The sequence below is a fragment of the Poromitra crassiceps genome (assembly GCF_964638095.1).
Source record: "Poromitra crassiceps genome assembly, chromosome: 17".
Taxonomy (NCBI): Eukaryota; Metazoa; Chordata; class Actinopteri; order Beryciformes; family Melamphaidae; genus Poromitra; species Poromitra crassiceps.
The window spans coordinates 21,148,530-21,176,368 of record NC_139635.1 but is presented as its reverse complement, the minus strand read 5'-3'; the positions used below and the strand labels follow the sequence as shown (position 1 = coordinate 21,176,368).

At 44.0% G+C, this 27,839-nt stretch overlaps 1 protein-coding gene across 1 annotated transcript in view; it reads right to left on the bottom strand.

Annotated features, from left to right (window-relative positions):
• LOC310792251 (NLR family CARD domain-containing protein 3-like) overlaps window positions 1-27,839 on the bottom strand; it is a gene marked incomplete at its 3' end in the record, with an annotated part of 117,627 nt that overhangs the window by 64,691 nt on the left and 25,097 nt on the right. The window contains exons 5-7 of the mRNA XM_083653976.1: window positions 9,357-9,485; window positions 5,295-5,464; window positions 4,244-4,334 (exon numbers count right to left, since the gene is read on the bottom strand). Of these exons, the coding sequence (XP_083510102.1) occupies window positions 4,244-4,334; window positions 5,295-5,464; window positions 9,357-9,485 (390 nt within the window). The remainder of the gene's footprint in view (window positions 1-4,243; window positions 4,335-5,294; window positions 5,465-9,356; window positions 9,486-27,839) is intronic.

Here is a 27,839-nt window from a genome sequence, read left to right as displayed (position 1 = left end):
TTTTCTAGGCACACTCTCTCAGTTAGAAGAATTTAAACTTTATATTGATTCCAGGCTACCATCCATCAAATTCTCACTAGAACATAGCCGTGAGTCAGTCTCATTTCTGGATGTGGTGGTCACTAAAACTGAACACCTTATGACACGAGTGTATAGAAAAAAGACGGACAGAAATAGTTTTTTGGACTTTTCCAGCTATCACCCCCCCACTCTCAAGAAGGGTTTGCCATATAGTCAATTAATCAGAGTCAGGAGGATTTGTAACACAGATGCTATGTTTGAACAGCAGGCTCAGGATCTTTGTAGCAGGTTCAGAGCAAAGGGCTTTGTCCAAAGGGACCTACAAAACAGCCTCCAGAGGGTGAGAGGGTTAAAGAGAGAGGATTTGTTGCTCTCTAAAACCTCCACAGACCGTGATTTTAATATTGTGTGTGCCACCACGTTTTCACCTGCTTCTCAGGACATTAAAAAATGTATTCTGAAACACTGGCACATCCTTCGAAACGACCCACAAGTGGGACACATCTTTATTAAGCCTCCTTTATTTGCTTTGAAGCGTGCAAATAATCAGGGACCGATTAATGAGGGCCGATTCTTTTGTACGCCCGACACATTTCTTATCAAATGTACCGAATGGTAATTTTCCCTGTTCTAATTGCATCAATTGTAACGCCATGGTCAAAGGCGATTCTTTCTGTCATCCCCATTCGGGGAAGAAATATTTGATTAAAAATAGAATTTCCTGTAAAACTAAATATGTAGTGTACCTACTGAAGTGCCCTTGTGGCCTATGTTATATAGGAAAAACGACCAGGGAACTCAAGACCCGGATAACAGAACACAAAAGCAATATCAGAAACAAGGACATCAAATCCGCTGTAGCGAGGCACTTTAATGCTGCTGGTCATGATATATGTTCCCTTAGATTTCTAGGTATAGAGGTAGTCGTTCCTCTTAAGAGAGGGGGTGACAGGGATCGTGCTCTTTTACAAAGAGAGGCTTATTGGATACACACCCTACAGACAGAACACCCTAGAGGTATGAATGAGGAACTGCTATTGGGTTGCTTTCTTTAATTTTTCTTTTTTCTTTAATTTTAACTTTTACACTATCGTCTATTTGATAGCTTGAATTGTTTGATCTTGGTGTGTTGCCTGACCTTGGTGTATTTATCACCACGTTGTATCTCGAACACCACTGCTCTGTGTTGCAATTAGGTTTGTAATATTATATTTCCTTTTTTTCTATTTATCAATGAGGTTTGTTATTGACCTGTCTTTATCTAGCTTCTCCCCGTCTGTTTTGAGTGCATTTACCCGGTTTATTTATGTGTGTCTTGTAACGTTACATGAATGATGCTGTTTCCGGTGTGATGCTTTATAAACGTCATCTCCGCCCTGTACTGCACCACACTGAGGAAGGCCGTAGGGCCGAAACATGTATGTGCTGCTGTATTCCTGACTGAGGTAAATTAAATATTGAAAAGGACTTTTTGAGTGCTGGCTTTTTCTTGTTTAACTTCTGAACTGGTTCCACTATAGGTCAATAACATCTACAATATATGGTTGAGATATCTCATTGTACTTCTTGAAATTTATTTTTTTATATTATCATTTTCTATTACTGTTTTTTCTTTCTTTCTTGTTTTTAGTGGGAATGAGTTGCATTGTGTTTTTTCTTGTCTACATTGAAAACTTTAAAATAATATATATATATATATAAAAAAAAAAAAAACATTGCTCAGGATTATGGACGACAGCGGTGGTTTGCTGCTACGCCGGCGGAGACACTCCCGGACGCCTCCTCGTGTCCCTCACTTGCATTGCGGTCGCGTTCCAGGGTGTGTTGCTCGGATGGCAGCTGGCAGATGGTCCGGTGGTGTAGATTGAACTGGTCGGAGTGACAACATTGTGTCTCTGGAGTAGGGTTGTCACGATACCAAAATTATGACTTCGATATCGATACCTGCCTAAATATCTCGATACTCGATACTTAAACGATACCACGGCAAACAGCTAAAGCAACAGGAAAAGTCGTGTAATAATGGATGACAGAAGAACATGGAAGTTAAAATTCATGTTTTGAGTCTTCATCATACTTTATGTGGTGTTCAAAGATAGCTGGGGAAGGCTGCCTCAACTGAGTTGGTGCTGATTCTGCTGGCATCTCATTTGACTAAATAGAAAATGAGGAAATGTGTTCAGTAGAGCGCAGAATAGAATAATGTCTGTTCAGTCTACTTTAGTATAATCCTGAGTTTGAGTGCCATCATTAAGTACCAGATTTACAGTTAATGTCATGTATGTTTATTATTTTTCACAATAAAATGTGCAGTAGGCCTATGTGGTATGTGATGTCAAGTGTTTTCTTGTTTGTTCATACATGTAGGTGAGTTTTTGACAATTAGTATAAGATTAATCATGGATTATTCTAAATAAATAAATAATTTTCAGTGTTATTAAAGCTTTTACATGGTAATATGCAGTAATCTGATGTCCCTTATACTTAGTGTATGTGATTTCTTTAACAGTTAACGTTATACAGTTTGCAACCTCATATCACTCTTAAACACCGTCATATAGCCTACCTCCTTGGCAGAGGTTAGGCGCATTGCCTTTAATTGCCTCATCAAACGACGCTGAAAAAAGTTTGCTTCTCACAAAATAAATCACACTCGCTTGACTTGACGTTATCACATTCGCTAAACTGTCACACTTTGTACTAGTCGGATCGTCTGTTGGAGAGATGCTTTGGCAAGTCAAGTGGACGTGTTGTCTCCCTTTTGCCTGTGTAAACATGTGTAAACATCGCTTTACAGACGGACAGCTTTGATGTGTCCGTGCACGCTTCGGCATAGCCGTTGTAATCTGACTGTATGGTTGTAATATTAAGTGCTGACTCCGCCTGTGTGGGCCAGATTCGACATACGCTGTTAGAAATGAGCAAACCCTATGCTGCTGCTCTCGGGTAGGATAGAGGCTGCAGTCGAGTGAAGGCGAAGCGCTGTGTGTGACAGGCAGAGAGAATGAGAGAGAGAGAGGGAGGGAGAAAAGCCAGCAGCACCCGCACCAATTTACAGGCAAAATCCGTAGAGATTCAACACATTAACGTTGCTTCCCATGGTCAGAAAAAGTCGCCACATTTGTCGCTAGTCACCTTTGAGAAATAAAGTCGCCACGTGGGTCTGAAAAGTAGATAAATATATCGACAAAGTCGCCAAGTTGGCAACACTGCATGTCGGCTGAACAGAGGAGTAGAGAGTGGAGTGTCAGTGAGACAGGGGAGGGCGGACTTGGCACGCCTACAGGGAGTTGAAACAGACAGAGCAAAGCTGCAGCACACAGACTCCAGTGGAGAAACAGACGGTGGCACATGGATGCAACGCAACTCATGTCATTTTTAAAAGTACCGGTACTAAATTAACGTGGTATAGTATCCTTTTTAATGCCAGGGTATCGCGGTACTGTTGTAGTACCGGGATATCGTGCAACCCTACTCTGGAGTATACGAGTCGAAATCCATATTCCCAGGCATTCGCTGATTATCAGGGCCAGCAGTAGGATGTGGAGGCTTAGTGCCATTGTTCCAGACTACTAGCAGTTGCTGTCAGATTCAGACGGCCGATCCTTAGTGTGGCAGCCGATTGTCAGCAGACAGTAACAGTCACGAGCTCAAACACTTAAGAGCCTATCGCCAACCAACATTTAACATGTAAACACTTCACATTTAAAAGAAGAACAAAGGCAACAGTGCACAGCCCAGGTGGCTACAGAGCAGGAAGCAAGGCAGACTGTTGTCAGCAGTTGCATTATCAATAAATACAAGGGAACCAGTTCCATTGTCAGCTACATGCCCACACGTGGACATGAATGACTGTCAGTTCGATTTCCTTTGGCTGTCAATGATGTACAAATGTAATGTGATTACAGTAATGAGTTACCTCCAACACGGATTACCACTCAGTGCCATAGGTGTCACCAAGAGAACAAAACTGAAATCTTAGGGATGATCACTTTAAAGAGCCTGGAAACCCAAAATAAATATGCATTTTGAATTCATCACACCACTATGTTAATAAGCCACCAGCCAAATCTGAACGATGATGAACGTAGCCAAGTATGTAAATTTAGGTTTGAAAGTCATGGAGACACTAGGTAGAATGATCCCCTCAAGCTCTCCGGTGGATCGTCTGGGAGTGAATAACAGTACACATTAAATGTGTTGTTAAAGTGAGGTAACTCACTGGGGATGAGGGGGTTGCTGATGGGCTGGCTGACCTCCTCACTGACTGGGTTCTCCACCTTACAGCTGAACAGCGTATAGTTCATATCCACCTATAAAATCAGTGAAAGAATTAGCTCAAAGTTCACAAACCAATCACAGTTAAATTTTTAACAGTGCTCACCTTAGATCAAAAGTAAAGCATGCATTGGATGTGCATACTTTACTTTACTTGATGAGCAGGTGCAGGACAAACAAACTAACAAAAAAAAAAGATTTATTTTTGACGTTTTGGTCAATATATATATATATATATATATATTATATATATATATATAATATATATAGTGCTCACCTTAGATCAAAAGTAAAGCATGCATTGGATGTGCATACTTTACTTTACTTGATGAGCAGGTGCAGGACAAACAAACTAACAAAAAAAAAGATTTATTTTTGACGTTTTGGTCAATATATATATATATATATATATATATATATATATATATATATATATATATATATATATATATACATATATATATAATATGAAACGGTTTCATTACTATCCATAAATGAGTCACACTGCCTCAACTGGGTCAACTAGTCAGAACAAGACCATAGAGTGAGGAATACGCCTGAATGGAAGGCTCTGAACAGTGGTCAGTGTGTGGAAGTCCAACCTCCCAAGCTCAGCTTCTTCACTGTGCCCATAGAGTCTGTTCTTCTATATGGCTGTGAATGCTGGACGCTGAAGTCCACCAGAAAGCCGTGTGCAGTACTGAACATCAAGCAGCACGATCATATTAGCATCAACTGTCTGTATGGAGATTTACCAAGGGTGAACCAGAAAGTCTGTCTTCTGTATATGTAGGCATGCTGGAGGAAGGAGGGGAAAACAGCTGAAAACCACCAGCTAGTTCAATAAATGTGTGGAGCAATTTGAATAAATTCTGGTGTATTCCTGTAGTCATGCATTTGTTAGTCCCCTGATACTAGTGGACATGAACTAACTCACAAATGGACAGAAATAATTTGCTAACAAGAGAGAGGGACAAACACTAGTGTTGATGTACCTTTGTAATAATCAGTTGCTCTTTAAGTTCAGTAATCTTGTTTGTGTTGTCTTTCCACCAGGTGTAGTTGAATGGTTCAGCATCTGCAGTGGTGTTTGAGTCACAGCTCAGAATACAGCGAGTCAAACCAGCATCACACAATGGAGAGATGGAGGGTTTAGAGACGGGAGCTGTTGTGGGACGAGAGAAGAGGAGAAAAAAGGCCATTAGAGTCAGGATCAATAACATTTAGTTTTTGTTTTTCTTGATATTTCTGTCTCATTGCAGACAGCTAGTAACATCATGCTGTATTGAAAAAGACTTGAAACTAGTGTTACTGTCAGAGCTCGCCGTTACTGAGGACGTCCAGCAGATGGCGGACTTGAACTTGCCATGGCAGCTGTCTCCACTATTGCCATTAATGAGCACCCAGCTGCCACTTATTAATTTATTATTGGCCAGTTTAAGTTCTCCTGTTACGCTTTGCCCTTAATAGGGGTTCAAGCCCCGAAGGGGCTAACCCCTATTGTTTTTGCTCAGATTCTTATTATTATTTTACTTTTTCCTCATCAGCCGCGACGCAAATTCCTGTGAGTTGTTACATCACAGAGACCTGACATTTGGCCCAATGACAGATATTGGTTGTTATTACAGTAGATGCTCCAGGAAAAAAATAAAATAATAATCCATCCACGGCGGGTACTACAGCAATATTTTGTTTGTACGCCTTCGCAGGCCATTTTAGGGCATTGTGACATCATCACCATCACCTTTCCCTGTTTTTCTATTGCTGACTTTGCTCAGAATATGCACCTGGAGGTCAGTAGTCAATCTGGGTGAATCCACCTCGTGTACAATAGTGTGGTCACCTGGAGGTCAGTAGTTGACCTGGGCGAATCCATCTCGTGTGAACACGTAGGACGATTAATTACAGCCTCTGACTGACAGGTGACAGCGGCGCAAAACTACGGTATACCAACTTTTTATTCATCGGTCATTGTGCCTGCCTACATCTACATATAACGTTACTCTTATGGAGCTGAGCACATAGTAGTTTTACATGGCAGGCGGCACGGCATGTGGAGGATGAGAGGAGAAGATGAGATGAGATGGCTCGGGCGACGGGGGGGAGATTTGTAATGAAAGATTTTGGTGGCAGGGCTCGTTGCGGACATCAGAAACATGTTTGAATGCAGTAGGCTAGTAGCTTTTGTTAATGGTCTGGTCTGAACACACTCTGCTCAGTCAAACTGCTGTGTCGCATCTCAGGGAGCAGCCACACGCGGGGGGCGATCGAGATCGACTAGGGAAAATCAATCGTCATTTCAGCCATTGAGTCGGCAATATATGATCCGATCGCCAATCGGCACGACCCTACACGATACTGAGTGACATCATCAGGGAGCAATGGCTTCCCAAGCAGGGACATCTTAAACTGTAGTGTGATGTTACCAGTGATGATGTCACAATCTATATGATGATGTCATATACCTTGCACTAGAGACCGATGATGTCATCAATATGTGACATCACTGATGACATCACAACTGCCTGATGTAGTCTTCTGTGGTGTTTTATGGCAGTTGGCATCCTTTCTGTTGCATTACCGCTGCCTGATGTAGTCACCTGTCACCTGTAGGTCAGCAGTTGACCTGGGCAAATCCATCTTGTGCGAGAGTAATGTCACTGGCTGGTATTCTCGGTCAAGTGAAAGCAATGTTATGCAATTGTTTGACTGTGATGTCATGAGGCAGTTGAGGTGTCCTGTTGTAGCAGCATACAGCAGTGTTGTTAATGTGGAGGGCTCTTGGTCATGTTCAAAGCGTTGATGTCATCATAGACATTGTGACATCATCAGTAATTATGTTATAATATCATAATGTTATATGACTGCAATCAGCAGTTCAAGCCTGATGATGTCATAGATATTGTGACACTCAAGACTATTTTAGATGAGATGGATTCGTCCGGGTCAACTGCTGACCTACAGATCCAGAACCTCAGTGGTCCTCACGGTGGCGCCGGTGGACCCGTTTCAGCAACAACAGGCCGATCATTGAACTTCTGCCTAAGATACTTAGTACATAATCACCTACACGCTAGCTTGTTGCTATACGCTGAAAATGGCAAGTTTGATTGTTGGAAACTATTTTTCAAGGGCACTGCCGCTAAGCACCGCCCATCGCAACTCCAGAATGGTGACTAGCGCTGCCAGGGAGGCTGGCCAGCGAGACTATCTTATCACTGATGTCATCAGTGATGATGTCATCAGTGATGATGCCATCAGTGATGTCACCAGTCTGAGACTGAGGAAGAGGGAGAGAGAGGAGAGGGAGGGAGAGTGAGGGGAGAGGGACTGAGGGGGAGAAAGAGAGGGGGAGAGAGACAGAGAGAGAGGGAGACAATGGGCCATAATTCCATAATTGATATAATTGACATTGCTAAAGTCAAATGCACATGTTCACATAATGACATTTTACTTCCCTCCCTACCAGACACTTTTTATTAGGGAAGGGGGGGGGGTATTAGGGTGAGATAGCAGGTCAACAGTATATGCCACATAGAAGTGGTACACATCATCTGAAAGCTGGGAACCTGGAGATTAATTTGAGATGCAGATCAGCACTGTTAAGTTGTTCTAGTCATAGTTTTATTTTTCTAGTGTAGTTTTTATAGTAATGTAATAAACATTGTGTTTTGGTTTTTCCCTCGCCAAAATTTTGCCTAAATTTGAGGCGTGTTACGATCTGTAGGCAGTAATCCCCTCAACTCATTGCTAATGAAAATATGATCATATTTACCCTCACATCGTGTACATTTCAGCCGTCAAATATGCCCCCAGACCTCCACAAATCAAGCAGCAGCAGGAAGCACCCGCCCCCCGGGCAAGACGAGAGTGTCTCCCACACGTCCGTTCTCTGAGTGCTGGGTGAATCTCTCCCAGGCTCCGCTGGTACAGAAATGCATTTTCTTTGCAGCTTTCTTGGACAGACTACCCACATTAAAGTGTCGATAATAACTAAAGAACAGATTTTTTCTATGAAAGTACAGGCTTCTTTCATTTGAGATATTCTGTGTTTACATGGTCATAGGTAGGTGGTGTAATCCTCAACCCCACCCTTTCCCTTGACCCCCACATCCGCAAAGTTGTCAAATCCTCATTCTACCATCTTCGCAACATTGCCAAGATCCGGTCCTCCCTTTCTCATCCTGCTGTCGAAACACTCATCCACGCCTTCATCTCCTCCCGTCTCGACTACTGCAACTCTCTTCTCTATGGCATCAACTCCACCCTCATCACGAGACTCCAACTGGAGCCTCAAGACCCATCTCTTCTCCTCTGCCTTCTCTTAAGTTCCCCCTGCCTATCCCTGTGTGTCTGTGTTGTGTTTGTCCATTGTCTGTTGCACCTTCGTCGCCCTTTTAGTGTTTTTAGTGTAAAGCGTCTTTGAATCCTTGAAAAGCGCTACATGTAGGCTATATAAATCCAATATTTATTATTAATATTTATTATAGAAGAAAATATTGTGTGGGTCTTGGAAGATTAGTGAAATGATCAGAAAGCCCTGACAGGGAAAGTGTTAAGATTGGATATGGAGTGAAACGAGCTATAATGCATTACTCAAAATCCAACATGGTGGGTCCGTGCTTCAACAATGGTGAAAGTTGTAGTACTGCACTGTTTATTAGCACTTCTGTCTTATTCGTACACACAGAAACTTTCTATCTTCTATCTGTGGACATGTTGCTAGAGTGTGTGTATGGGCAAAATGCCACGTAATGCGTTGTTATCAACTGTTATTGATAGCAATGGTTAGCCTGGCTAGAGCTAACCCTGCCAGTTTTCGGACTGAACGCTGTCGACTCGGGTGTGACGTCATTCCACTGGGAACTTCCTAGTTACCAGTGCAACTGGAATACAGTATTACTCACGTTTGGAGTCAGCCTCAAGTGGGCATTTGAGGAACTGCAGTATTTGCACTTCTGCGATGGCTTCATTTTTTCCAAGATGGAGGGAAAAACAGCACACAGCTCCACATCACCCTGTTGAAACTGACCAAACTGCCAACATAAAACACTTACAGATGACTGTGAGATTAGTCTTGCTTTTGCGAAGGTTGTCATTGATTTCTGCTTCGTACAATCCACTGTCTTCTTTGGTTAATCTTCTGATCGTCAGCTCTCCAGTTGAAGTGTTCAGGTCAGCCCGATCTTCAAATATATAGCAAAATGGTTAGGTTAGCTTCTCAACAAACTTCTTAACATGGTTAGGGTTAGCTTCTCAACACAATTCTTAACATGGTTAGGTTTAGCTTCTCAACACAATTCTTAACATGGTTAGGGTTAGTTCTCAACACAATTCTTAATATGGTTAGGGTTAGCTTCTCAACACAATTGCTAACATGGGTAGGGTTAGCTTAATTAATTAATTAATTAATTAATTAATTAATTAATTAATTAATTAATGCATTTTATTTGAGAGATGTTAAGGCGAGACACGGTAGGTGAAAACATTTTTTTCATGCACAGGTCAATTTTGAGATTTGGCTGATAGTTCATGTAGCATGTTTGAATGAACTGATCGGTGGGTTGATTTGTCCTAGTTGTGCTTCAACTGCAGGGCTTCAAATAATCATCGATCTGGTGAATCAGGGGTTCTCTCGCAGTTTGCTTATTGAGTGCACTCTGTGCAAAAGTGATCAGTACCACAGAAGTGTGTATACATCCACATGTATCCAGGACGCAACCATGAGCGATGTGGCGTCTGATGTGAATGCACAGTCCTCTTAGCGCACAAGGATATGCTGGGATATGCAGCCCTCAGAAAAATAAGCAACATTTTTGGGATCCCTGGACTTCATCTCAAAACATATCAGAAACACAACAAAAGAGTGGCAGGTATGGAAACAGGGTTGAGAAGAATAAATCTCTGTCTGTCTTCCTCTCTCTGGCTGTGTATATATATATATTAAGATTTAATTATGGATGAAATAATGACCCACAGAATAATACAATTCCATTTTATTATATTTTTATTTTATTATATTCTAATTAACACATTGACTGCCAGCCGTTTTTTTTTGCTGTAGGTAGCTTCTGCCAAGCCGTTTTTTGAGGATTCTGGCTCATTTTACAAGAGCCGAGGATTCGTTTCAGCTTGGACTTTGTGAACATACAATATCTCAAAAGTACTAATAGAATGTGTACTTTCTCTGTCTAAAAGAGTTAGTTTGTAGAGTTAGTAGTTATGTAAGCATTAGCAGTTGAATACAGCATGGTTTTAGCGTCAGAAAAAATATTCAGAGATAAACGGCTTTTTGTGAAATTGGATAGAACAGTCACTTTAACCATTCATTTTTGGCTCTCTCTCTCTCTCTCTCCCTCCCCCTTTCGCTCTCTCTCTCTCTCTCCCTCCCTCTCGCTCTCCCTCCCTCTCTCTCTCTCTCTCTCTCTCTCTCTCCCTCCCTCTCGCTCTCCCTCCCTCTCTCTCTCTCTCCCTCCCTCTCGGGAGGGAGACGCACTAGGTTTAATCCTAGTGAGAGGGGGAGAGGGAGAGAGAGAGAGAGAGAGAGAGAGGGAGGGAGGGAGAGAGAGAGAGCGAGAGAGAGAGAGAGAGAGAGAGGGAGAGAGCGAGAGGGAGAGTTGCTTCAACTCCTCCCTCCGTGGGCGTTCTTCTTGGCTGCAGCGGCCGTCAGCTTGTCATCAGTCTCAGTGCTTTGCTGCTGCTGCTGCCTGTCTGCACGGCCGCTGTTTGAGGAAGTCGGGATGGACTCGCTCGCTTCTTGGAGTTTTGGTTGAGAGAAGCTTTTGCGATTCTGGTCATATTTATGCTGCGTGTTTCAAAGTGTTTTCCACCTGTAATCTATTATGTAAATTTGCAATCCCGCATCGCCAGCAATCAGCGCGAAAAAGAAAGCGTTTTCCCCCATCCATTTTCATGAGAATGGCTGGGGTGAGAATGGCGTGACAAGTTAAAAAAATGCTTGCCTTCCTCTAGTCAGGAGAGCACTGTTGCCACTTAGTGGGTCGGTGGAATGGGTTGTAAACGTTCGGTGGCTCCAATAATTATATAAGAGATGTAAAAGGGTTAGATGCACAACCCACCGTCAAAAAAAAAAAATCGATGCCAACAACGTGTAAACACGTTGTTGGCAGTCAACAGCTGGATTCTGAAAACGTGTTTACACGTTGTTGGCAGTGAATGTGTTAATACATACATTGTCATATAGCCTACCATTAGGGAGCACAACAATATCATTGTCCCCTATCCTTTCCAAAACACATACTTATTGTATGTTATGTGTCTGCCACTAAAGTAAAAAAGAAAAGAAAGAAAAGTATACTGTATCAATACAACTTGATACAATAGAGAGCCGCAGGAACGAGTCCGGAAATCATCGATGCTAACACGTCTGGTTCTTCACTGTTTTCGCCTATGGGAGTTTTGAATGGGTTTTTGGCGGGATGCTTCTAATAATCTCTCTGGGCAACACTGGCTTAATCAAACGCGAACCAGTGTTTAGTAATATCATCTTGACACACGAGGACCACTTTTATGAGTTTTGAAGCTTTTACGTGCCGTTAAAAGGGCGGCTAGCTAGCAAACGGCTAAATGAGACTACACTGTTGAGTCGATGGGGATATATGTAAGGGATAATGGATAGTGAGCCGGTGATTACTGGCGAAATAATGACCGACAGGTGATATTGAGCCCGACGCGCAGCGGAGGGCTTAATCATTCACCTGAAGGTCATTATTTCCAGTAATCACCGGCTCACTATCCATTATCCCGCTTAGAACACGGCCTACAACTAAATCATTCAATAATCTGACAAAAATAATTATTCAAATAGATTTTTTAATAGCGTTTTCAACGACAAAGCGGTTTCATTCATAATTGGCACACAAGACACCACAGCTGCAACTGGTTGGCCTAATAAGTAGTGTCTTGCTGACAAAAGGCTCTTATCAACTGATTCATCCAGGTGTGGCAGAGCAGCGGTCGGTTGTCGAGAAATAATGACCGGTGAATCTTGTTGATTGACCAATCAGAATCGAGTATTCAAGAGAGCCGTGTTCTAAACGTCAATAACGTCACCACTTCAAAGGACGAACACGGAAATTCTCTTTCCCTCACCTGGTTCAGCCCGTTCAGCCCGGGGTAATCAGTGCACACATCAACAACAGTCCAGGTTGAGTGCTGACGTGACGTGGAAGTCTATGCGACAGTGTGTAGTTCTGGATTAGCTTAGCTCGAGCTTTTTACTTCTAGGGCTCGCATTTACGCTACAAAACTCATGAAAGTGGTCCTCATGTGTGAAGATTATCCGACTGAACTCTGGTTCGCGTTTGATTAATCTTGCGTTGCCCAGAGACCGTATTTGAAGCATCGCGGCAAAACCCCATTCAAAAATCCCATAGAAACAGTGAAGAACCAGGAAGTCCGGGACTTCCGCGTTCTGACTACAAAAATACGTCATCCCTGCGGCTCTCTATGTACAGTTACTGATTTGTTACTGTCATGCCCTCAACATCCTCTGCCTCCTAGTTTCTCTCTCCCCCTCCCTTTGTGTTTGGATTGCAGGGTTGGAGCCAGCAGGTGTGTCGGAGCTGGGCTCCAGCTACCACAGCTGCCACTCATCACCTGCTTATCTGCTCTCTTCATCTACCCGGCCCAGACTCCAAGACAGCGCCAGATTGTAAACTCACAGTTTATGTCCAGCTAACTCTCCAGCCTAGCCTGACCTTTTTCTTGTGGAAGACAAAACCTAACTTCTGTCTCCTGTTCAGATTCCTCCTGCTGCCTGCTCCAATCCACACCTGCTGCCTGTCTGTCCCCTGGCCCGGGACGATAGCCTAAACACACGCTCTGCTCGTTACAATGAACAGCGATGAAAATGCAACCTTTACACACACACACACACACACACACACACACACACACACACACACACACACACACACACACACGAGAGACAAACAGGCAGATAGAGCGGAACTCATCGTGCAAAAACTGAATCTCATCTGGCTGCTTTATCTTTGTGATAGTTTGAGTTTCATTTGCTTCAGTCGGACTTTGGCAGTTATTTTAAATGCGAGGACGCATTGCTCCTAATCTAGCCGCCCTCATCCTGCTGCCTCGTATTCTCAGGTGAGTGTGTTTCTGCTCCATCTTTACTTTTCTTTCCCCCCGCCTCTCTCTCACTGCTTAAAGCTCAAGTGTGTGTGTGTGTGTGTGTGTGTGTGTGTGTGTGTGTGTGTGCTGAGCCGCATGTGTCTGCTCTGCCCCCACGCTCTCTCTGTCTGTCTCTCTCTCCATTAAATTAGCCTTATTGACAAATGACAATCACGCAACCAAAGGTGGCCTAAATCGCAGATAGCCCATATATTCGCCCATCGCCCAACCCTACTGTATAAATAATAGGGAACCAATAGTGTTTGCATGCTTGTTAACATTATTTCTTAGCACATGAATTATTGAAAACTCAGCGTAAATGAACGACATGAAAATATTTATAAAACAAATTGTATTTTAAATTTCCATGACTTTTCCAGGTTTCTCATGACCATACGTAGGCCCTACCCTGAAATTAGTTTGGTTTTACTTGTACTGTTCAGTACCTTGCAAAATAGTCTTAAAAACCAATTATGAAAAATAATCGTGATAAGATCGCGGATCGTGATCCTGCCTGAAAAAAATCGTGATATGATATTTTTGCCATATCGCCCACCCCTACCTCCGCCTGTCAGCCCTTAGCGTTCATTCTGCCTGCTGGACCAAACTCCATTTAATAAATTGCCAATTGTGACATATTGTCTCTGCCTGTCTCTGCACTAGAGTCCAAATACCCGAGCCTAACAGTTACATTCACATTTAATTATAGTGGCAGAAATTGAGAGACCCTGGAGTCACTGCACAGGACCAGGCAGCAGATGAGATGGAGGCTTATGCAGATGTTGATCCAGATGTGGCAGAGTTGCTGATGCAGATGCCGTCATAAACATAAGCGTGTCTTTTGATGGCACCTGGCAAAAAAGAGGCTTCAGTTCTTCTCACTATGGAATGGGCGTGTGCATTGACATCCTTACAGGACTGGTGATAGACTATGAGGTCTCCTCATATTGTGCCCTGAAGGAAAACGCCAAGCGACAGAAACAAATAACTGAGCAGGAGTGACTGTGCTAAAAACTTTGCAGGATCAAGTAAGGCAATGGAGAAGGAGTCAGCAAAGAGGATGTGGGCTAGGTCTGTGAATCGCCACCAGGGGCGCTACACTGAGATGCTATCAGATGGGGATTAGGGTTGGCACGATGGACGATGGCAACGACCATCGTGATAGGCCGACCCCCCATCGACCTCTGAGCCTTCTACATCAGATCATCGTAATTAATTATCTGTTCGAATTAAATTGTGGCGTTTTAATAATAAAAAAGGCCAAGTCCACTTACCGTGATGCGCGAGGGACGCGCCGGCGGCATTAAACAAGCGCACCCAGTTCAGTTCAGGGAAGCCTCCCCTCCCCCTCCCCGTCCCCCTCCTCCTCCTCCTCCTCCGCTCCACTGCTTCTCTGAACTGGGTGCCCTTGTTTAACTCATTGAAGCCAGCCACTTTTGGAGAACGGACGCTCCCAGTGCCAGAGTTTCAGAGCGTTTTCAGTGATTTCTCGAGGCCCACAGAATATTGTGTGATATTAACTATGTAAACACCGAACACGCACAAAGAACAAGGAGACTCTATTGTATCATCAGCAAAAAAAAGTTTATTGATACCATTTTCCGTTCTTTAGTTATGAGCCGGAGAAGATAGGTTGTTTTCAGCGTTTTCAGGCGTTTCAAATTAGAAGCTGAGTTATTCAGCCTTTTGTGAAATGAAGCATTTCAAGCACATTCACTGACTCTACTCTAGCTAATATTTTCTGATGTAGTGACGTGGTGTAGTTGTGTGGTGCCCTGCGTGCCCCACCCCCCTCTCCCCCCCCTCAGCTGCAAACTCCTCCCCACACTAACACACAGCCTCACGCACCCAGCGTCTATTTTCGGAGTGCTCCGTTTTTGTGCGCCGGCTCCCAGCGCGACACGGAAAAGCCAAACCGGACTGCTGAGAATGGTTTGGCTTTTCAGTGTCGGGTGCTGCTTTTCTGGCGGCTAATCGTGTGGAGAAACTATGCAGACAGACAGACAGAGGCAGAGGGGCTCAGTTGTGGGAGCGGATTGACTGCTGTTCGCAGCCAACGTCAGCTGCAGCCAGAGTAATCTATATGGCTCTGGCTGCAGCATGAGCGGTTTCTCTTTCATCACGGGGCTTTTTCCTGCTGTTTTCCTGACCTTTCTTATAATCTGGAGAGCACTGTCGCCACCTAATGAGTCCGTAAAATAGGTTATACACCTTCAATAGCTACAATATTTGTACAGGAGATGCAGGAGGCTTTGATCCACGTCCCACCGTCAAAAAACGCATTTGAGGTCGATCGACGTCATTGGCACTCTACGTCACTATTTACTTTGACGTCGATCGACGTCATTGGCACTCAATGAGTTAATGTCGCCGGTGCGTTCCCCGCGCATGAGAAGTCGGAAGTGTTGTTGTGAAAACTTTTTAACACATTCACTGCCAGCTGTTTTTTTTTTTCTGTACGTAGCTTCTGCCAGAGGGGTTTTTTGAGGATTCTGCCTCATCTTTCAAGACCTGAGGATTATTTTCTGCTAAGATTTTGTGAACACAAAATATCTAAAAAGAACTAATAGAATGTGTGCTTTCTCTGTCTAAAAGAGTTAGTTTGTAGAGTTAGTAGTTATGTAGGCATTAGCACTTGAATACAGCATGGTTTCAGCGTCTGAAAATTTAAGCTGAGATAAATAGCTTTTTGTGAAATTCGATAGAACAGTCACTTTAACCATTCATTTTTGGCATCAGTAAGACGTCAGACATCTAAACAATAGTTTTGAACAGTAATTTCCTCCATAACAGCAGGAAACACCCCTCTCCTTCAAACTCCTCCCTCCGTGTGTGTTCTTCTTGGCTGCAGCGGGCGTGTCACAAGCTCGTTTCTGTTGCTGCTGCTGCTGTGCCTATCTGCTGGCGGCCGCTGGGCAAGTCTGGATGGGCTCGCTCGTTTCTTGCAGTTTCGGTTGAGAGCTTTGATGAAGCTTTTGCGATTCTGGTCTTATTTATGCTGCGTGTTTCAAAGTGTGTTCCACCCGTAATCTATTATGCAAATTTGCAATCCCTCACCGCCAGCAATCAGCGCGAAAGCGAAAGCGTTTTCGCCAATCCATTCTACAGTATGAGAATGGTTTCATCGCGCGTTCCCCTGCAGTTTTGGCTCTGCTTTTTCTAGTTTGGAGGGCACTGTCGCCACTTAGTGGGTCGGTGGAATGGGTTGTACACGTTCGGTGGCTTCAATTTTTTTGACGTATTAACACGTCATTGGCAGTCAACCGTTGGATTTTTTTTGACGTATTAACACGTCATTGGCAGTGAACGTGTTAAGACAAAGAAGAAACTTCACGTTCTTTCCTGTTTTCAACCCAAAGTGAGTACAAGTCTTCAACTGTGAATTTAACTCGCCTGTTTCCAAAGTGAAAGTTGGAGTCACTCCATAGATGCAGCAGCTGCGTCCTGTTGTTAAAGTGAATGCATTGCAGCGGCTAGCCAAATGGAATTACAGCAACGCATCCACTTAATAAATTATTAATAATAACAATAATATGGATGGAAAATTGGTGAGCGGCTTATTGCTCAATGATATTAGCGATCACTTGCCGGTTTTTGTAGTCTTCTACTGTGAACACACAGTTAAAAAGGAGAAAAGAAAGGCCACCTTCAGGAGAGTTAAGACGGAGGAAGCGCTAAATGCTTTTAGGGAGGATCTATTAACTCAAAACTGGAAAAATGGGTAACCCTTTATTTTACAGGTACCCTAGTTACATATGAACTATTTGTAATTACACATGAACACCAAATGTAATTACACAGTAATTACCAATAGTTATAAATGATGTTCATATGTAGTTACATTGTAACAGACCTGTAAAGTGTTGTGAGACTGTCCAACTGTAGTTCATATGTAGTTACATGGTACCGGACCTGTAAAGTGGAGTGAGTCTGTTCAACTGTAGTTCATATGTAGTTACATGGTACCAGACCTGTAAAGTGGAGTGAGTCTATTTAGCTGTAGTTCATATGTATTTACATGGTACCATACCTGTAAAGTGGAGTCAGTCTATTTAGCTGTAGTTCATATGTATTTACATGGTACCGGACCTGTAAAGTGGAGTGAGTCTATTTAGCTGTAGTTCATATGTATTTACATGGTACCGGACCTGTAAAGTGGAGTGAGTCTATTCAGCTGTAGTTCATATGTAGTTACATGGTACCGGACCTGTAAAGTGGAGTGAGTCTATTTAAAGGTCCCATTCCGTGCAAAAGCTGTTTTACTTGTAAATGCATATATACTGCTGTCATCCCTCCCTGTAATGAGTGGTCACAAGCTCAGAACTGCCACAGTTGGATTTGTCCCTATCCAGCTTCCCCCTGCAGTCTCCTTCAAGCCACACCCCCAAACGCTCTGTTCCCCCAGACGGGGTATCGGGACGTCACGATGGTCCTCAAGCATACTGCGCGGGTCTCTCTCACACAAGCTATCTGCACCATTTTGTCTATAGCCACAAAATTAACACTTCTAGCTGGAGCGACGCCAACCGTACGTGATCCAGCAACTGCGGAGGTGCATTCGGTAAGTCTAGGCATTTTGAGATGTCCTCTTTAGCGTAGCAACGTCAAGTTAGCGATAGCGTTAGTTGTGGACACAACCCAGCGTGCTGGTCCACAGACGCTAATCTGATTGGCCGCTGGGAGCCTGGGGCGGGCTCTCCCTCAGCGGCCAATGGGAACTGTTAGTTCTGAATACGGCATGGTGGCTCAGTGGTTAACACTGTTGCCTCACAGCAAGAAGGTCCCGGGTTCGAACCCCGGTCCGTCCCAGGTCCTTTCTGTGTGGAGTTTGCATGTTCTCCCCGTGTCCGTGTGGGTTTTCTCCGGGTGCTCCGGTTTCCTCCCACCATCAAGAAAGACATGTATGTTAGGGTTAATACTCCTGTCAGTGCCCCCTGGCCAAGGTACTGGCAAAAAGAGCTGGAGTTGGTCCCCGGGCGCTGCACAGTGGCTGCCCACTGCTCCTAGTTCTAGGAAGGTTCCTAGTAGAGGATGGGTCAAATGCAGAGGATGAATTTCCCCAAGGGGATAAATAAAGGATAACTTAACTTAACTTAACTATATATTATAGAAACAGACCATTCTTGGGACGCAACGAGATGAGGAAGTGACAACTCCGTCACAACAAACGGGGTTGCTATATTTTCGACAAATTAATCCAGAATCATGTTTTATGGACCAGAGAAACACGTTTTTAAGAGGTTACAGCTGCACGAATTGGGACCTTTAACTGTAGTTCATATGTAGTTACATACGCGGATGAAAAAAATTACAATTACACCTCATTTACTTATTACACCCGACTGGTTGTTTTTCAGATGTGATCTAGCTAAAGTGAACTAAACAAGTCAGATCCACTATAAGTGTTTTTCAGGTGATGGCGATGTGATGTAGCTAATCAAGAAAGATGCATTATAAATGGTGTTTCAGGAGATGTGTGATGTTGCTGGCTAGGTTCTAAACAAGAAATAAGGTTAAAATGTTTACAGTAGTTTTCCTTTCTTGCTGCACTGCAATGTTACAATGCTGTGAGACGGAGCTAAACACAAAAGATGCAATATTAATAGTTTTTCATGAGATACTCAGTATTCAATACTGTGCTAGGTTCTAAACAAGAAAGAATGTTTACAGTTGTTTTCCTTTCCTGATGCACTATAAATGTTTACAATGCTATCGTGTAGCTAAGGGATGACAGAATTGACCAAATTATATTTCAAATAGCTGACATGTGTTGTAGAATAATTAGATTTGTTTTAAATGTGTTTAATTTTGGGGCTTTAACACAGCTTTTGTTGTACAGAAATTAAGCACTTTTAAATGAAAATTGAGCTACTTTTGCAATGTAGTGAAATAAAAGTTTAGCAAGGGCACAGGAAGGTAGGTGCGGAGGGTGCGGCAGCACCCTCTGGTGGCAAGAGATGGGATTTTCGAAATTGTTGGATTTGGCTGTCTTGTGTTTATACCACCAACAAAACGGATTAAAAAACAGTTTGTGCTTCCCAGCTCTAATCTTCTAATCTCTAATCTTATGTGTGTGTTGCTGTCTGTTGTAGTGTAAAACGACTAAAGGGAGAGCAGGTGGTGACATGAAAGTGAGTGAGAAAAGGAGAAGATACTGAATAATGACATCACAACAGTATAATCCTAATGTTAATTTAAAATTAAATATTCTTCTAAATATGGATAAAAGTCCCAAAAACAATAAATTTTCTTGCGGGCAGCGTCGAGATTCCATTCCTTACAGCACCCCCTACTTAATAATAGTTCCAGCGCGGCTGCAAAAATGTGGTGGCGCGTGTCAAGTGTACTTATAATGGCCCCCGGCCCCTTAGGTTTCTGACAATGTGGCCCCCTGAACAATTTAGTTGAATAGCCCTGGTCTATAGGAAAGCAGGGGAGAAAGGAGAAACATCCGGTAGCCATAAAAAACATGATGGAAATGTTCTAGCACAAGAGTATCCTGCACAGCCTACACAGCCTACACAGCCTGCACACCCTACACAGCCTGCACAGTCGGCATAGCCTGCACAGTCTGCACAGCCTGCACAGTCTGCACAGCCTACACAGCTTGCACAGGCTGCACAGCCTGCACAGTCTACACAGCCTGCACACCCTACACAGCCTGCACAGTCGGCATAGCCTGCACAGTCTGCACAGCCTACACAGCCTACACAGCCTGCACAGTCTGCACAGCCTGCACAGCCTGCGCAGCCTACACAGCCTGCACAGCATCCCCTCCTTTCCCTGTTCTCTCCACATACTCTCTCTCATACTCCCCCTGCTCTCCCTCCCCAACCCCTCCCTGAACTCTCCTCTCCCACTATTCTAAAGCATGGCATCCATTATATTTTAAAGCATGGCACCCATTCTCGTTTTCTTCTCCCCTTCCCCTGCTACTTCTCCACCTCTGCTTCCCTGTTCTCTCATCCCCCACATTTCCCATTCCCTCCCCACCTCCTCCCTTTCCATGCTCTCTCCTCCCCCACATCCCCTCGCTCTCCCTCCTTCCTCCCTTCTCTTGCTCTCTCCTCTTTCCCCCTTCCCCTGATCCTTCCCCACCTCCTCTCCTCCCCAACATTTCCCATTCCCTCCCCACCTCATCACTTTCCTGCTCTCTCCTCTCTCACATTCCCCCTGCTCTCCCTCCCCTGCACCCTCCCCACCTCTTCCCTTTCCTGATCTCTCCTCCCCCACAATTCTAAAGCATGGCACCCATTCTATTCTATATTTCTTTATCATATGATTGTTCAATGTGTTATTATTACTACTGTATTTTGCTACTGTTGTGACAGCTAGAATTAGCTAAAACATATTTTCTGTGAAGCCCTCTGAGACATGCTTGTGAATTAGGGCTATACAAATAAACTTGACTTAACAGCCTGCACAGCCTACACAGCCTGCAATCCTACACAGTCTGCACAGCCTAGACAGTAGTGATGCGCAGGTCAGGGTTTTTTAAGGCCCGCCCCAACCCAACCCGTCATTGGAGCCAGCCCGCCCCGCCCAGCCCGTTAAAATATCTGAAAAATTCCGAACCCAGCCCAACCCAGCAGCCCGCAACAACCTTTAATGTAATATGTCTCCGGACTCAAGAGGAGCACAGCAGAGCTTCCAAGGTGTGCAAAGTAGCTAATAACTCTGTCTCTCTCTCTCTCACACACACACACACACACACACACACCTGCGCGACAACAGTTGTAGCCTACTATACTGCTCTGGATGAATTGTGCGGCTGCTTTCATGTCGGTCTTTCTTCAATTAATCCATGGTCTTCAGATAGCGCAACTACGCTTCCCCAAAGTGCGGATGGCGTGACCGCAGTGTTTCAAATGGAGGTAGCAGATATGATATGATGAGGTAGGCACTAGGCAGGCTACAGAAACAGTTCTTATTCTTCCCCATTTATTTTAATTACCTCATGCGCTCTCAATTGGCCATGTTGCAGGAGTAGGCTACTAAACGTAGTCGCGCAGCAGGTGCGCACACGGCTTGCAGATACGGCTAGACTCGCTGTCTGATTTCTTTTAATTACCTCATGTGCTCTCAATTATTCACAGCCTACTCATGTTGCAGTAAATTTGACAAATAGATCACAGTCGAGTCCACAACAGAAAATCTGCGGTGGCATTAGTTTTATGGACACTTCAAATAATAATTACAGCGAATAATCCTTCCAAAATGTTTGTTTTGAGAGCACATAGGCTACCTCATTGAAGCGTTTCTTTACTCCATGTAGGCTATAGAGAGTGCAGCAGGAGTCTGTCTGATTGTGTGTACCTACGTGTGAGAGAGAGTTCACGTCTTTAAGGTTAATTACTCTGCATGTTTCACTGCTCTAAATTATTTAATAATGTTGCTTTGTCATGTTCTGAGCCTCCCCCGCCCGTACCCGCGATATTTTCAATATCGCAAGCCCGCCTGCGGGGCGGCCCAGCCCGCGGGACCCGGCGGGTTCTGGGTGACCCACGCATCACTACTAGACAGCCTGCACAGCCTACACAGCCTGCACAGCCTGCCAGCCTGCACAGCCTACACAGCCTGCACAGCCTGCACAGCCTACACAGCCTGCAGAGCCTACACAGCCTGCACAGCCTGCCACCTGCACAGCCTACACAGCCTGCACAACCTACACAGCCTGCCAGCCTACACAGCCTGCACAGCCTGCACAGCCTACACAGCCTGCACAGCCTGCACAGCCTACACAGCCTGCAGAGCCTACACAGCCTGCACAGCCTGCCACCTACACAGCCTGCACAGCATACACAGCCTGCACAACCTACACAGCCTGCCAGCCTACACAGCCTGCACAGCCTGCACAGCCTACACAGCCTGCACAGCCTGCCAGCCTACACAGCCTGCACAGCCTACACAGCCTGCACAGCCTACACAGCCTGCACTCCTATGCATGGATGAAACTTAATTGTATATTCTGGATGTGTCATAAAAGTGGAGAATAAACTGATCACAGATCTATATAGAAAACCTATAGACCACAATACTCTATTGTGCAGTGACAGTTTCCACCCTTTAGCACTCAAGAAAAGCTTACCAATTAGTCAATTCAGTAGATGAAAACGCATATGATGAAGACTCGTTTCCAGGAAAGGGGATTCCCTCAAGATTGGATTGATGAGGCGGCCGAGAGATTTGAGAATAATAGAGCCTAAGCAGAAGACCAGCAGGAACGGACCTAGAGGCGTTCTAACATATTTCCCAGTGGGCCATGAATTTAAAAATATTATTCAGAGACACTGGCACATCATTGAAAGTGAACCCCTTCTGAAAGACTCATTCAAAGAACCCGAGCGCCTAAATCAGATCAATAGACCTTATTCGCTAACCCTGGACGGCACCATATTGTTGACATACCTTCCTGCGCGCACACAGCGCTGCAGCTGACAACTAGTAACAGCCTTATTGTTCCGCTCTTTGTTTGAGTTCGTATTGAAAGCAGAGTGGATTTTTGTATGCTTTGATGCCCCCTGGTTAGGGCTGCACGATATATCGTTTACACATCGTCATCGCGATGTGCGCATGCGCAATAGTCACATCGCAGGGCGTGCGATGTTAAAAGTAAATTAACTCCTCATTTTGCTTGATAAACTCTCACTTTAGGGGTAGCCTACTGAGTGAAATGCAGTCTCTCTCAAAGGTGAGAGATGCCCTACTACTGTACTCACTCATTTAGTGCTTAGCTTCAACACAACAAAATGGACAGAGAGCTAAATTGAATTATTTTTGCTTATGTTGCGTTGCTGACAGTAGCCCGTCGGATGTAAACGATGTGATTGCGTAGGCGGATGTGTCCACAGGTTGCAGCGCACTAGCAGGCTGGCTGCTGTAACTCAAACATGTCTGTGGAGTGGAGATATTTACTCTTGAAACACCAACAAGCAAGACAGCAACATAATATAATGACAAGAAGGCTAAAGTGATTATTACTGAGAAGTTGTCCGTGTATCACCGCAGCTCTCTCTCCCCCTCAGGCTCTGATGATGCCAGGTCCTACACATCGGGAGCGTTTTTTTCGTGCGATTAATTCGCACGTCAATAATATTATCCGAACCTATATCAGTCAATGCAACCGTGCATACCAACGGCGAAGTTTCGCCGAGCGTTATTGCGGTGTTTATTTTTTCGAACCACGGTCGATTTTTCAGTAGTTCGCTTCCGACGTGTACACATCTGTGGCTGTGATTGACAGGTGGGTCAAAACTCGCATCGCAATTTCGTGCCATATATTCGCTCTTGATGTGTAAGGACCTGGGTTGAGTTAATCATACATAGCGACTCATTTACACAAAACATTTCAGTGAAAATAAAAAGACAAGAGACATATCTTGGCAATTAAATGTATATTTATTACTTTTCACGAATGAATTGTTTGTCACCAGTGCTGCTACATGTGAATCGTCGTCTCTGTCTGTACTGCGGTGCGCTCCAAAACCGGAACTCCAGAGATGCGGAGTGTACCACTTGGTAGTTTCTGGAGGGGGTTTCCGGGGGGTCAGACCAAGTGTGTAAAGTGGCAGGGGTGTTTCATTGTTGATTTATTGAAACGGTAGATTCTGGCACTCAATATTAGGGGTGGGCAATATATCAATTGTATATCAATATTGTGATATGAGACTATATGGTCTTAGATGTTGGATATGGTAAAATATGGTGATGATACAGCATACATGTTGTCTTTCCCTGGCTTTAAAAGCTGCAGTACACTAAGTGAAATGTAGGCTAGTGACATTTTTAAAGTAGAATGTCATAACTCACTCACTTTTTCATGTATGTAAGTCATGGAAATCCATTGGTCAAAATGTGTATGAACCCTGATAGATGGTGCTCTGAGGCCTACCAGTAGGCCACAGCCCAGTGGTTGAGAAACATTAAAATACATAATTTCCCCTCCAATATCAGATGGACTCCTCTACAAAATCACCCAAATCAATCTAGAAGTATTATTTTCTTTAAAATAGAGCTATTCTGGTAATCTGGTGAAAATCTCTATTTTTTCATATCGCAATATATATCGCAGGGGTGGGGAATATCGCAATGTCAGTTTTTTCCAATATCGTGCAGCCCTACCCCTGGTGGTAATTTGCAGCTGTGGAATTATAAGTGAAAGTGAAACTGAAATGTGTAGGATCAGTCAGGCATGCCACATGGTGGAAACTCAAGATCACCATAACTGCTTCTCCCGCTGCAATTATCGTTTGCCTTGGACACTAATCGTCTGTGAGTATTTTATTTGTCAAGTTTTGATTAATACACACTGCTGTATGTTTATTCACTGCTGTATGTTTATTTTTGATGATATTGTTTGTAGAAAATACTCATGTGTATTGGCTAGCATACTCGTGGCCTCTGTTGGGTTTTTTGCACTGTAGCTCGATATAAGTTGTTAAGACACTCATTTGTCTTTATTTTCTCTATTTTGTTACAGTTTTACAAAGTGAAAAGATCTTCAGTAAACTGTCAGGAAAAGTACGCCTCGTGTGTTTATTGGAGAAATTCAAATGTTGACTGGCTGTCTAGCTAAGAGAAAGATACTCATGGTGAGGACAGTACAGTAAAAAGACGAGAGCACAGCGGGCACAATTAAACAAGATAATACAGCATGCAGCAACATTGAGTCAACATTCAGACAAACGGCATCAGCCAGAGGCTACGCCACAGAATGATGGAATGGAAGACCAGACTAATCAACGTACGGATGGCTTACAAGGTGCTACTGCACAACCACAGTCAGTACATTCACAGTCATCAAAGCGGTCAAGTCGAACCTCCTCAGCAAGGTCCTCAGCGTTAAGAGCTTGTGCTAAGGCGGAGGCGGCCCGTGCTCAGCTTGCATATGCAAAAGAGGAAGCCAACATCATGAAGCAAAAAGCCAATATTGAAGCAAATCTTCATATTCTACAAAGCCAGAAAGCTGCTGCTGTTGCTTCAGGTGAAGCAGCTGCCTATGAAGGAGTTGATAAATCTTATAAGAGTGCACTTAGTCAAGACTTTGACTTGCAGCCACCTATCAGTTCAGCCAAGCGCACCTCTGAATATCAGGAAATCAGCCAGGGACATTCTCATTCAGCCATGATCCTCTAGGTTGCCACAAGTGGCATATGAGCAATGTATAATGGCCATGAATGATGCGGATATCCAACATGACGAGGCAAAGAGAGATGTTGATAAGGAACACACATATCTCAAACCAGAACAACAATGGGAGGAATCAAAAAATAAAAAGTACTCCTCAGGACCAACTCGACTGTCATTTTCCCCTCAAAGGCAACCTTTCTCCGAGCCCCAGGGTGTACAAGATTTAACCAAGTATCTAATTCGTCGGGAAATGTTGAGTGAGGGTCTCCTCAAATTTGATGACCGCCCCGAGAATTATTGGTCATGGAAGGCTTCATTTCTAGGTGCTACTAAAGACTTGAACCTTTCAGCCAGAGAAGAAATAGATTTAATGATAAAATGGCTTGGTTCTGAGTCTGCAGAGCAGGCGAAGAGAATTCGCTCTGTGCACGTGTTCAATCCTACAGCAGCCCTCCAGTCACTCTGGCAGCGACTCGAAGAATGTTATGGGTCACCAGAAGTTGTTGAAAATGCACTGCTGAAAAAGGTTGAGGACTTTCCGAAACTTACAAACAAAGATAATATCAAGCTAAGAGAGTTGGGCGACATTCTACAGGAGATAGAGTGTGCAAAGGAAGGTGGATACCTGCCAGGCTTGTCATATTTGGACACTGCTCATGGAGTAAATGCCATTGCGGACAAGCTACCGTATAGCTTACAGGAGAAATGAATTACCACAGGATCCAGGTACAAGGAGGAATATAAAGTTGCCTTTCCCCCTTTCAGTCTTTTCTCCAGATTTATCAGAAATCAGGCAAAAATAAGAAATGACCCCAGTTTTGTCATTACATCCCCCAGCAACCAGAGTCCAAAAACTGAGAAATACATAAAAGGTGGCTACAAAGCTTCTGTAAATGTACACAAAATGGAATTCCCACAAGAGCAGCCAACTAACCAGAGTAACTCTGTCGAGAAGAAAATTGAAAGTCCTGAAAAACAATGCCCCATACACAAGAAGCCCCATCCGCTCAAAAAATGTAGGAGCTTCAGAGCTATGCCTCTTGAAGAAAGGAGGTTATACCTGAAAGAGGCCCACATTTGTTAGGTGTTGTGGATCAACACTGCATGTGGCAAAGGACTGCAGAGAGGCAGTTAAGTGTATGGAGTGTGGTAGTGAAAGGCACATTTCGGCGCTACATCCTGGCCCTCCTCCCGCTACAAAAGAAATGAGCCAAGACGGGAAACATGATGGCGGGGAGGAGAGTGAAAATGCAGTCACTCCAGTTAATTCCAAATGCACAGAAATCTGTGGTAACAAAGAAAGTCAATGCTCATGCTCCAAAATCAGCCCAGTGATAGTCTATCCTACAGGAAAAAGAGAGGAAGCAAGGAAAATGTATGCAGTGCTTGATGAGCAGAGTAACAAGTCACTTGCCAAGTCTGACTTTTTTCATCTTTTTAACATCACAACCTCATCAGACCCATACAGCATACACCATGAAAACATGCTCTGGGGTAACCACAACTATGGGCAAAAGAGCTACAAACTTCATGATTGAATCTCAGGACGGCAAAATACGACTTCCTCTCCCAAGCCTAATTGAATGTGACATGATTCCCGATGACCGGAAAGAGATTCCATCTCCTGAGGTGGCGCGTCATCACCCACACCTACAGCGAGTTGCAGACAAGATTCCACCTGTGGATCCAGACTCCCCCATCCTCTTGCTTTTGGGTCGAGACATACTGCAATTGCACAAAGTGAGAGAGCAAATCAATGGACCACACAGTGCTCCTTATGCGCAACGATTGGACCTTGGGTGGGTCATTGTGGGTGAAGCCTGCCTGGGGACAACTCACAAGCCAACATGTGTTAATGTGGCGAAAACACACGTGCTCAATAATGGTCGCACATCCTTCCTCAGCCCATGTCCTAAAAGAATCCTGGTGAAGGAGAATTTCAGATACATGCCATCTGATCTCAGACGATCTCCAGCTTTTTGTACTGAGGAAGAATACCTGTGGGGAGACACAGACAAGCTGGGATCTGCAGTTTTTGAGAAAACTAGGGATGATGACAAGCCAGCACTTTCAATCGATGATCAAGTCTTTCTCAACATAATGGATAAGGAAGTTTATCAAGATGATGGGAATAGCTGGGTGGCACCGTTACCATTTCGCTCCCCCAGACAGCGCCTTCCCAGTAACAGAGACCAAGCAATGAAGCGTCTTTGTTCACTCAGAAAAACACTGGACAGAAAACCCGACATGAAAAGACAGTA